At 44.5% G+C, this 12,783-nt stretch overlaps 1 protein-coding gene across 1 annotated transcript in view; it reads left to right on the top strand.

Annotated features, from left to right (window-relative positions):
• Positions 1-12,783, top strand: part of BCL11B (BAF chromatin remodeling complex subunit BCL11B) — a 93,651-nt gene that overhangs the window by 1,634 nt on the left and 79,234 nt on the right. Inside the window, exon 2 of the mRNA XM_015629700.1 lies at positions 12,361-12,729. Coding sequence (XP_015485186.1) covers positions 12,361-12,729 — 369 coding nt within the window. The remainder of the gene's footprint in view (positions 1-12,360; positions 12,730-12,783) is intronic.

Below are 12,783 nucleotides of genomic sequence, written 5' to 3'. Positions count from 1 at the left end.
CCCCGTTCCCACCCCTAAAGCTGCGGGAGAGGGGCGAGTGCCTGCAGGCAGAGTAGGGGCAGGTCCCCGAGCGGGCGCCCCACTCGGCTGCTCCGCCGCTCCCGTCCCCGGGGGCTTGTGCGGCGAGGCGGGGGGGGATGCGGGGGCGCCTCCCGGGCCGGGTGGCCCTCAGCGCTCCGCGCTGCTCCGACGCCTCCGGGGCACGGGCAAGGGGGAGGTCAGGGGGGTCCCCGTTTTCCTCCTATAGCATAGGACAAGTTTGGGGAGTGGTAAGGAAATGCCCGGCACACCGTGGCCCCGCACCCGGCGAGCCCGCTCGGACCCCTGCCCCCCCCGGCCCGCAAGACGAGTCCGCAAGTTGTTGTGCTGTGGGGGGCGGCGGCTCGCACGGAGCCAGCCCGGGGCTGAGCCTGAGCCGCGGCGGATCCGAATATTTATGTTGAGATTTTAAAAAATTTAAATAAATAAATAAAATATTTCCTCGGCTTCTCTCCCCTCCCCTGAAAGCCAAGAATAGGAGCCATCTGCCAGGAGCATTTGGTGCTTGCGAGCTCCTCTCTTTCTTTGTTACCGGTGATAAATTTCTGTTTGTAAGATTTCCTTGGGAATCGAGTTATATGTGTGTATATAATTTTTCCACCTCCATTGGGATTTTCTTTTCATAGCGGAGAGCTGTTGGGGGGACAGGTTGAGTTCCGAAATATAAATTTCTTTCGCTGTTTCTGTATTCTTTTTTTTTTTTTCCCCCTTCCTTCATACATACATATATATACATATATGTATATAAGCATTTTTAATTTGTGCGTCTTTATTTTTTAAAAAGTACCACTCACCCCACCCCCAGCCCATCAGCTGGTGAAACCTTGATGAAGATGCATCTGGTATTCAGCTTTTTCGGGGGGGGGGGGGTTGTTTTTAATTCATTGTTATTTTGAAGCCAGATTTGCATCACCATAAAAGGTGGATTCCCCCCTTCCTCAGCTCCCTCCCCTTCGTTAATTGCATATTTGATTTTAACCATCCGGTTTGGAAAATGTCTTACCCTTTTTGTTGGTGGCTTCTCATTTTTCCCTCTTTTCTGTTTTCAAATTTTTTTTAAAAAGAAAAAGCATCAACAGCCACCTAAATCGCCCAGTGTAATTTCTCCCACTTGTTTTCTGTCTCACTTGCGAGGAGATGTGGGGTGTTGAAAGGGGGTGTGCGGAAAATCTGTTTTGTTGCGCACGTCTGAATTTGTTTCAATGGGTGAAACATTTCTTTTCTCCCTGCTGTTGCTGCTGGGGGGGGGGCGGGAGGAAGGGGGGTGGAGAAGAGAGCCAGGTAGGTTTGTTATTCCAATTTGATCTCCTTTTCTGATCGCTGTAGTTGAAGGTAAATAATGAAGCAGGAGAGTATTAAAAGGTGCCGAGGAGCTGCGTGTACAATGGGTTTAGAGGGAAGGCTGGGGGAGGAATGGAGAGCAGAGCAGTACGAGCTTCCCTCCCTCCCCTCTTGTATTTATCTATCTCTCCATCCTGAGGAAGCTGGCGGAGAAATCAGGCTGCATACTGAACAGTGGCAGAAAAAAATGAAGGTATCCAGGGGAGGAGGTGGTGGGAGGCGGGGGAGCGGGGGGGAGCTGCGTCGGGCTGGGGTTGGGGCTGGGGAGCAGGAGCGCAGGCATTTCAGCGCACAGGTCTGAGCCTCAGCTGCAGGCTTGCAGGAGAGGGGGTCGCCGTCTCTGCACTCCTTGGGAAGTGTCATTCATGGGGGAAAAGCAGCCAGGCAGTGTCCTCTCTAAAGGGGAGTTTTGAAAAGTAGTGGGCAAACAGAATAGGAAACCAAAGCACTTACAACAAAATAGAGTCAATTCTAAGCCAAGCCCCCAAAGCCAGGATGAATCGATACTGTTTTCAGAAATCTTGCTTTTATGTTGTATTTAGCTTGGGCTTCTTCTCCCTGTCTCCCTTTTTGGCATTTGTCAGGGGAGTTGCATTTCAGGATGGATTGGAGGTCTCTGCCAGGCAAGGAAAGAGATGGGGAGACAGACAGAGAGAGAGAAGGGTTTTCTGACACTGTTCAGCTGGAGTTTATTTGGTTTCATGCACTTGATGTTTGTAGAAACGTTTAGATCCTGAGTGTAAGACAAACAAGCTCAAAAAGCAGAGAAAGTGCAATGTAGTTGTGCTCCAGAGTTGCAGCATCTCATTAGCACAGTGGTCTTTTAGACTGCAAAACGGAGTGGCCTGCCTGTCCTTGCCAGGCTCACCCAGGCAGCCTTGTATCGGTGTATGTGCAGGACAGAAAAAAAGAGCTGAAACACATGGAGAGAAAACAGCAGCTCTGGACCTTTCTTCACTGATGGTGGACAGAGCAAACTTGATAGCCAAGCTCATTTAAATGGGTGGACTGTGCAAAAGAACTGATTATGTATAGAGGAGGAGGCTGAAGTGTTGAGCTGCTCTGTGCAAAGAAATGTTATTTTGGTTTGGTTCAAATTGCTGATTTTCCAGCTTAAGATCTTCCATTTTTAACTTAAGAAATCTGTTTTCAAACTAGCCCTGCATTTTGCATTTGAAGGAAATGTGAAAGGCAAGAGCATGTGAAAAGCTCGCCGGTAGCAGTTTTGCAGAAGGCGGCAAAGCAAGAACATTTCTGTAGAGCAGCAGCAAAGATTGAAAGGGAAAAGCACAGGAAAATCATACAATTCCAGGCAGAGAACCAGGTTTCCCAAGGCAGGTCTTCAGTACCTGGTCAACAGGTTTCCTAGGAAGAGCAATAATTTCCTGTATCACTTTGTTTTGTACGTAGTCATTAAAAATCATAACAAAAACCCCTATGATTTTTTGCATGTCAAAGTTTTGCAGATTGCTTCAAGGAGCTTCTCTTAAAACACATTTAAATTTAATGCAATTAATGCACTTTCCCTGCAGAACAAAATCCACACCAATGTAATCAACTCTAATACAAAGAGAATGTAAGCTGTGACTGAAGAATTAGAGAGGAAATTACTATTATTTTAAGGATGGATGACTTTTTCATAATACCTGTATGGCTGTGCACAGAAAAGCTTAACGTGCTTTTAAAAGACATTACATGTGTTTACTTTAAATAGGACAGGGAGAAAAAAAATGTTTTATGTTGTCGACTTCCAGCTTGTCTTTCATTTGAATATATTTGTATTTGACTTAAAAGATAAAAAAAATACTGGCACATTTTCATAGTTTCTGCTCCTTAAAAATATTTTTTAAAACTGGTGCAGAGTAACTAGGTTGTGGCTGTGGGTTGTTCTGACCTTCTTGGTTGATGTGTCCGGTTGCTTAAATAGATATACAGTGGGTGAGAAACCATTTTGCAGGTTTTTTTTCTGGTCGGCAGAAGCAGAGCATATTTTGTCAGGCTTATTTAAATACTGAGAAATAGAACTCTTCAAGATTTTACAAACTGTCTGCCTTTAATAGGGATGGTGGGAGCCCTTGTTTTGCACAAAATGCGTGTTTCTCTGCAGAACAACGGGTTGTCTTGTGGCATATTTGGCAATAATTATGACTTAGAGAAGTGTGCGCTCGAAGAAGTAGTATGAATTTTTGATATCATTTATAGACTGGTTGACTTCAGCTGCTCTTCCCAGGGCTGAGCTCGCTGCGAGCAAACATGCCTGCTTCAAAAATGCCTCGCACACGATGTTAGCTCGTCTCCCACATTTCCTACCTGGATCTCTTTGCTCTTTGTGTTGTTTGTTGATGGAAAATACTTTCCAAAATAAACTTCGCCGGCTGCCGGAGCCTGCCGTGTGTCCCGGCCGCCAGTGGCGGGGGTTGGCGACTAGGGGGAGCTCCCAGCCCGTGCGATGGCCCCGCCGCGGGACGCGCGGGATGCGCCGCCGGAGCCCGCACCGCCGCGCCCGGAGCGCACCGCGCTGCGAGATGTGCTCGCCACAAAGTTGGACTATTGATTTTCATGCGAAGATCTATATAGGGCTAGCCGAGAGAGGCTGACAGCGAGACAAATCTATTTTTAACTAAATCGCGGCTGATTAATTGACTCGGGCGGACAGGAGTTTTTAATTAAAATTAGTTTTTAACGGTGCTTTTTATTGTCAACAGACAATGTTTAAATTCTCAATTTGTTGTTGTTAGATAGTGATTGGGGTAACGTTACCTGCACACGAGTGAGCTCCCGTGTGGTGGGAAGCAGGGGGAACCCACAGAGATCCATGTGTTTGGTCCAGTGGATGTGAAAACAGAGTGAAGAAGCTGGAGTTGTAGGACAAGATGTGTGCAGCTACAAAGCAGACATACACGTATAGAAATTGGCTTCAATTACATATCAGAAAGCCACATGTAATCCTGACCAGAGGATTCGATATGAGATAGTTTACCGTACTTTGATCCTCCGGTCCTTAGAGCAAACTATCTGTAGTGCCTGCAAATGAAAATAAGCATTCTTTTTTTTTTTCCTAGAGAAATAAACACAAATTCACATCTGTCACGTAGAAGTTGCTGCTGAGCAGCTCACAGGCTTCTCCGGAGGGCTTGTGCTGTTCTCTGCTGCAGTCGGCTCGCGTGTCGAGGACGGACTTTAGCAGGACGCTTTCCTTCCCAAACGTATAATTTAGTGGCGTACACACGGGAAGCTTTGAATATCTGTTTCACCCATCCTGAGAAGTCCATCAAGTTACAAGCGTCTTCTTATTTTTAGGGTGCAATATGTGCATGGAGGTTATCCTGTGACAGGAAAGTGTGCTTTATTCTAACCTTCAAGAGAAGTAAATTAGGTCAGACAAAGGATCAGGGCTGTCATCAGCTGTACAAAAACCCTTCACTCTTGGATAGAGAGGACCAGTAATTTATCTGATGATTTCTCTACTTCATTTAATGTTTGAATTGAGCTAGTTGGAAGCATATAGACAGCAGCCAGTTCATTTGACAGACCGGTAAGCTGAAGAGCACAGTGCCTGGGCCGATGCTGATGCTAGTGTTGTACAGCCATGGGCAAAACCTTCCTTTCTTCCCTCCCAAAACCTCAGACTTCACTTACTGTGGCTTCTCTTCCATTGCATGACGGTTAACTGTTATCAAGAGAAACAGCTATCTCTCTCTCCTCCCCCCCTTCTCTGCCCACCAAGTGCATATACATCCATTCTCCCCTTCCTCTCGCTCCCTCCTCTGCCCCCCACCCTTCCCATTCCCTCAGGTCAAAGTCTGGTGGAAAAGCTTCCCTGCAGAGACCTGTTACCCCAAAATTGCTCTCAGCCTCCTCACCAGAGCATTTCCTACTCTTTGGTTGCAGTTCGGTTTCTCTAGGGTTGCAGTCCAGTTGTTGGTTGAATTTAATCTCCCTTCGGCACCATCCAGAGAAAGCATGTGGAAAAATAAAAGAGTGGCTGGGGTTTATCCATATGCTTTAAAGTTAGCAATGCCACTAAAGCACTTGGTGAAGCATCAGCATCATCTATAGACAGCTTTATATGTATGTATCTTTTTAATGAGGGAGGGAAAAGGCATCAATAACTGCATGCATTGATAAATGCATGATTCATTCAGCCGCTTGTACTGTAGCACCTTCCTCCTCGGTGTTTATTTACTTCTTTAAAATGTATCTGGGCAGGCTGCACACCATTTCTCGGCATTCAGTTGCAGCCTCAGAGGCTCCTGAACATCAGTTAAATTTTCTTGCTGTCTGCCCTCCGTCTCAAAAAGCTGTTGCTTGCTCAGTTCTGTAGACCCTTGCTGGAGCTTTAAGCAGCAGCTTATTTCTTTGCTTTTCTTTTTTTTTCTTTCTTTTTTTTTAAGATATATAAAAAATGCCTAAAGCAGGCTATTCGAAAACAAATTAAAGTAGAGGGACACACTTCATGCATTGCAGGCACGCGCCAGTAGAAGGGGGTTAGAAGAATATAATCATTTTACTGGCAAAAGTGACACCAGATTGGGGATTTGATTAATGGTGCAGCATTCACAGGGACTTAGTTCTGTATTTTTGACACATGCAAGTCTTTTGTGTAGTTGCCTCAGTGCAAGAAATTCTGTTTTGGTTTTTTTCCTCGAGCAGCTGATAATTTGTGTGTGTGCTGGATATGCCCAAGGTACTTTCCAAAGACTAAGCACTAGACAGCACAGTACAAAAAAGGAATCCAAAGTTAAGGGAGAGGAAAAAAACATACTGGTTTACTTAACTTTTTTATGACCCCTTTTACTAAGCCACTGGAAGAAGCCATAAATTCGCTGAATGTTATAATGAGCATGTTTCTATGAAAGTAAAAAAAAACCAAAAAACAAAAAAAACCCTCAAGAAAATCGTATATCAGCAACAGTGTGCCGTAAACAATTGAAAAATGCAGCCTCTTTTGAGTCTGATATTTAAGAAAAGAACAGAGCTGTGGTGTGTTTAATACATGCTCAGAACTAATTACTTAATTTTGATCATGCTTTTTAAATCCTTGGGTAAGAATCTCTGCTTCCAGTATTCTTTTCTATGCCAGTTGAAAGCCTGTACCCAAATACCGCTCCTTCTCCTTTTGTGGCACCGAGCACTCCTTTCTCTCCTTGGTTGTCGTTTAGTTTTAAATAAAACAAATGTATTCACTGGGGAACAAAGAATGCTTTTATATCACATCATCACATCCCATTTTATCTTCAGAGATTTACAGCTTCTGCAGTCTATAGAAGAGCCTATACATTTTCTGATTTCAAAAGCAGTAAATATTTTTTTATGAATGTATAGTTTACTTAAGAGACACACTACTCCCTTCTGTAACATTATACATAGTTTCTGAAGAAATAACATCTGACAAGTGCTGGAGATTTGTGCAGATTCTTGGATATTCTTGTCTTTTGTCGTGTTTGGGTCCGGCGTGGTTATTGTGACGTTTCCCTTCCTCTTTTCCCTAAATCCTGATGTGTTGGCTGGCTCTTTGTGGCACTGCTTGTTCTGTCTCAGGTGCGTACAGAGGGTTAAACTGCTTTCGGAGAGATTCGGTCTGGTGCAGAAGGTGTCTGAGGTACCAGTGCTGCAGCACAGTCCTTCACCTCGCAGCCCTCTGCGGGTGCTGAAGCGTTGGAGTGACCGGGTCATTTCTCGCCCCGTCTCTGCACGGCCGCGTCCCGGTCCCCTTGCGGTGGCAGCGGGGGCGGCGGGCTCCATCCTGCGGGCCCCGGCACCTGCCGCCACGTTCGGCCGCCGCTGGACCGCGGCTCTGCGGCTGCACCGGGGCCACCTCACACGGAGCGCACAGCCTCGCCTGCCGCTGCTCCGGCTGCCTTTGTGCACTTTGCACATGCCGGAGAGTTGCTGGGAAAGTGAGGCAGAGTGCGGCCACCCGTCTTTCGGGGGCTCCTTCATCGAGTTGCCGCTTTTGGTGAACTCAGCCTCAGACTATGAATTTATGAAAGAATTAAGTATCGCAAACAATTGTTTTGCAGCGTTCAGAAAAATTAAAAATTGGTGTCAGTTAAGCGGTGCCTAATACCGCTGAGTGTGATGCTGATGCAATATGTAGGCATAATCTCAACTCTGCACCTTGCGGCTGCAGGGAGCTGCTGGGATGCTCTGGAAGCAGTTTATTGATAAACTTCGACGGCAAGGAGCCACGTCGCCCGCTTTGAGCAGCGTTAGTCTTTGTGCAGCAAGGATCCTGACACCGATCTCGGTGATAACCCAGCCAGAGAGCGTGTGATTCGAGCTATTTCCGTTAAGCATGTTGATGTTACAGTAAATGTGACATGTGGGTGTTGATTGAAGGGACATCATTTTCAGGCCTGCTTTGGGCCAACACCCTGAAGAGCAAGGCAGTCCTTTGTGCTCGCTCCCCAACTAGGCTGAACTCTCTCTGGCTGTGCCTTCAAGACAGCAGTGACAGTGTGAGGAGAACAGTGCACTTGACATGCTGCAGCACATTTCTAGGCAGTGTCCCGTACCTGGCCATCAGGAACTGTGTCCCCATGGTGGACTCACCCCCAGCTTGTCCCAGAGAAGGGTGGCCCCTGGGGTGGCCTGTGCCTTGTCCCTCAGGTGGGCACAAGGGTGGGCAGTGGCTGTGGCAGTGTGCTGGAGCAGGCAGGGCTCCAGCAGCACCTTTGCAGTGAAGGCACCGGCAGCGCTCACCTTCACCGCCCCGTTATTGATTTGTGCAGAAACCAGAGACGGGGAGGAAGTTTCACATGCAACGCTTTGGCCCAACACCAAAACATTTCCTCTTCCCCATTTGCCTAATTTTGATACTGTAGAAACAGAAAATTGAGGAAGAGAATAGATTGGCAACTTCTAGACCCCTTCTTACCCCAGATCTGCAGAGCAATAAACAGACAAGAAAATAAATGATTGCTGTCTGGACCCAGCCTCACCCAAACTCTGTGAACAAGCATCCATGAGTCTGTCCTTTAAAGTCTTGGAAATGATTTTTAGCAAAACAGTCTTTTCCACTATTAGTGGGTAAGATTTTAAGACAACTGACAGGCAGAAAGTAGTTAGCATGTGCATTCACTTTAATACTGGGCATGAGAGCATTGTTTGCATGGGGCACATATGCTCTAATGATGTCACCACGGTGGAGTGGGAGTGCTGGTGGCTTTGTGATAGTGCCTTTATGGAATTAAGGGGTTTGTCCACTGTATTTTAGTGTGGTAGGCAGCCAGAGATCTTGGAGATGCTGCTTAGAGTCCAGTCAGCAAATGTAATGCTTTTTTAAGTAAAGCAAATGATTTAGATTGTCCGGTTGCATTAATTTCACAAAGCCATCATATAACAACAGTGTCACTCATGTCCCCAAAGACTGCCTGTCGCCAACTCACTGTGTTCCCTAGGCAGGCAATGCCAAGGTAATCCTCTGTGTAGGAATGTCTGGATTTAGAGAAAATACTGGGCGCACCTTAACATGCCTGAAAGAACCAAGGCACGAGTCCTGGCTGGAAATAGCTTATTCACTTTTTTTTACTTTTCTCATGTAAGTGACATGAGATGTTTTCCCTTTTCCTATTTTGTGTGGCCTAATTTCTTTTTCTTAAAAAACAGAAATTAATTTTAAATAAATACTTGTGAAGAAACACCCTCCTACCTCTAAACGCATCTACCAACAACAGCAATAAACCCACAGAGTTAAATTCGAATAATGTGAAGCGACTCATTTTAAACCCACAGACACAAGCAGAGTCAGAACTTTAGATTGAGACTGGCCTAAATTGCCCCACTGGTATTAAAGGGCTCCTTAAACAGCCTAAGATCTTGGCTGTTGTATTAACCAGGCATGACCCGATGTGTTATGGGCTGGACTTGCAGGCTTTTTTCTCTTTCCCTTTGTGGGTTTTAAATCTCTCCTGTAATGTTACTTGAATGTAGGTTTTTAATGGCTTAATTGAGTTGTCAATAGGAAGCCTTTTCTTTCTTGTTTTTTTTTTTTATTCCGAGTAAAAAAAAATAAATGCAAATTGACATGGATAAAATGCATTTGAAGATCTATTCAGTATTTTGTTTTTCATTCTTTTATGTCTGTTTTCCATGTTGTGAATAAGGGGATGTAATATAGCTTCTGCATTGTTGGGTGAATAGCTGGTCTCATGATTGATGATTTATTAAGCTCAAATCAGAAATAGAGTTGGGTAAAAAAATCTTTTGATAGTTTGAAACCCAATTACTACTGATCACGAGGGCTCGGCGTACCAAGAAAACGAAAAGCTGATTTTTGGTGATGTGACGACTGCCAAAATATGAAGGAATACCAGATGTTATTTTAAAAAAGTGCCATTGCAGAGTCCTTGGAAAGAGAGAGTGAGCGAGTGTAAGCGAATAGGCATATGTGGATTTAACTAATATTCAAATGAAGTGCAGAACTGAAAAGAAAGAATTCGTAACAGTTTAGCTGTTCAAACCTCCTTCGTGTTTCCACAGATGCCTGGTCAGGACCCTTATCAATTGCAGCAATTTTGCTACGTTTTCTGAAGAGCACGATCTAAATCACAGGCAAAAACAAATATAAATCCTCACATCAAAAGGATAATAAAGTTGATATCCGTGCTTTTCTTTCTATTTTTTACATATATATAAATGCCAAAATTCAGCCTTTGTAATTTAAGACACGGACTTTAATCAAAAGGCTTTACAGGAATGTTAGTGAAACTAGTAACAAGCGTTTTCCCCTCGTGCCATCTTTTATTCTTACGACCCTTGGTTCAGTTTCTGTTTTCATGTTGTCTTTTCCAGCTCTTTGTCCCATCTCCCGCTTGTGTATCTTCGTGCTTGTGTGTGCCTCTCTCTACGGTTTTTTAAAATATTTTGACACACTGTTCCCCCTTAATAGGAATTCTGGCTACAAATTGCGTGCACATTTCTAAAAGACCCTTTTCACAGTCCTTTTCTTTTGGCTCTAAAATGATGTATATATAATTGGTAATTAAAGGTGCAAGCTCTCTTCAATATAAACAATATTGCTCAATGTTAGATCATTAAAGGGAACAGCAGCACTAAATAATTACCTTTTGCATTGTGACACACTGTTCGCAGGTATCCGTTCCTTTCCCAGCAGTGCCTTTTCAGCACAGGGTTATAAGCACATTTTCACTAAGGCAAACAGACATCTTTTCATGATATAAATTGGTGAATTAATTGCATAGTATTGTCTTCAAACTCCTTTTAAACTTAGATTAAGGGAAAAAAGGTAATTAATGATTTTCAGAATGAGTGAGTTGGGAAACATAAGCCTTCTCATGCCTATCATTGGCTCCAGGAGGATGGTCCATGCCTGGACACTTCTTTGGGGTCCCTGTCCTTTTCTGCTGGCGCTGCTGCTGCTGCTTTCCCCTTTGCTGTTGGAGAGCTCTGATGCAACTTGTAATACAGCTGGTAGATATGCTGATCAGTTATTTATTCTGGAAGGCAAAAGTGAGAACAATTCTTTTTCTAAACTACCTTTTTACAAGGGTTTAAACATTTTTGTTGCCAGGCAATGCATTCCACCTTCTACTTCTTGTCCCTTTTCTATGCGTTTCTTGTTTTGTTTTTTATTTGCAATTGCTGAAGAGTGGGACAGAAATCCTTTTGTTTTCAGAAAGGAGAAGAGTCCAGGTCTGAATTATAGTATCTGTCTATCATAGTCTTACTTCTTTGAGATATTTGTGTTACTTACTGTCCCCAAGAAATCAATGAGGAAACTGCTTGGGCTAATAGAGAACATTTTTCCTCCTATTCCTTTAATCCTGATTCGATTAGAGGTCTCGGTCACTGATTTACATACTGTTAGTTCCTCTGTTTTTCTCAGCCCAAATCCTATAGTCCTTGCAGAGGCAAAACCAGCCTTAGGCAAAAGTCAGTGGAAATTTTGCCTGAGTAAAGTCCAAGGTTTGTATGATTTGGCAGTTACATGGCAGAACAAGAGAAAACAAACCCAAAACCATATTTTGCCCCAGAAATGGATTGTGATCCACAATTATAGTGTAAAAATTATCTTCTAAATACTAATTTAAAACATACTGGGTTTTATTATTTGTGAAATGAGAAGTTACATATTTCCTAGAAACTGATTCAGGTCACTCAGAAATTCTTTCCCAGTCTTTGGGGGTAAAGGTAGGAAATTCAACAGGTCTGTGGACAAGATTTAAACAAGAAAAACTTTTATTAGCCTATATAGCAATGTCAGGGTTATTTGGCATTGGAAAAATAGGGTGGAATATTTCAGGCTCAGCCAATATTCCAGTATGTTAATAATAAGTGCTTCATTCCCTTTCCCACTGTACACACTTTTGAAATCCCTTAAGTGCTCATGAGACCATTACCTGTTTATGCTAGTCTTGCAAGCAGTTTTTTGTAATTTCTGCGAATGGGTGGTCATTTAATCTTGCTGGTAACTCTGTAATGGGACAAGGTGGCACTAATTTTGTGTGTCACACGGAGCCTGGTCCTGCTAGTTTGGTCCATAAAAGCTTTCCCCCCTCTCTCTGAAAAGGAAGGGAAGATTTGGGTGCATAAGCTTTGCTGGATGGGGCCTCAGCCAGATGGCTGGGAGACGCGGAGGGAATGAGAAGGTGGGATAAAAAGAGAGGAACTATTTCAGAATGTGACTCGGGGCTCGAACGCTTGCAAAATGGCTCTTTGCTGATATCCTTGCAGTGCTGGCAGCAGTGGGAAGGAGCTGTCAAGAAAGCTATGCCAGGTCAGCCTTTCCATTTTGTTTCAGGCAGGCTTGGTTGCAAAATATATTGAAATCATTCTCGGAGAGCGGAAAAGCTGAAAAATAAAAGAAAGATCTAATCAGGCTTGGCTCCTTTGAGGGGGGTGGGGGGAGGCTGTGCCTCTGGTGATGCATCCTTCAGAGCCTGTGAACACTCAAAGCAATCTCTTTCTCTTTTCCCCTTGTCCCTTTCCTCCCTCTTTCTCCTTGTCCATGCAAAGCAGAGGCTGACCATGTGGAACCGGCACTGGCCGACGAGGACGAGAGCCTGGCAATAGCAGACCCAGGCGGCATCAGCATCGCCGCAGGCGGGACAGACCCCGACTTGTTAACCTGTGGACAGTGTCAGATGAACTTCCCGCTGGGAGACATCTTGGTTTTTATAGAGCACAAGAGAAAACAGTGCAATGGCACTGGTGGTGTCTGCTATGAAAAGAGCATGGATAAGAGCAGCCCTCCCCCCTCCTCACGCGCCGAGCTCAGGAAAGTGTCAGAGCCAGTGGAAATCGGGATCCAAGTCACACCCGATGAAGAAGACCGTCTTCTCACGCCTACAAAAGGAATTTGCCCCAAGCAGGAGAACATTGCAGGTACAGCACGTTTTACACTCAATCAACTTGCCTAGGTAATCTTTTAACTAGAGT

This window comes from Parus major, chromosome 5 (assembly GCF_001522545.3).
Source record: "Parus major isolate Abel chromosome 5, Parus_major1.1, whole genome shotgun sequence".
Taxonomy (NCBI): Eukaryota; Metazoa; Chordata; class Aves; order Passeriformes; family Paridae; genus Parus; species Parus major.
The sequence above is the reverse complement of the archived record's forward strand: the minus strand, read 5'-3'. Positions and strand labels throughout refer to the sequence as shown.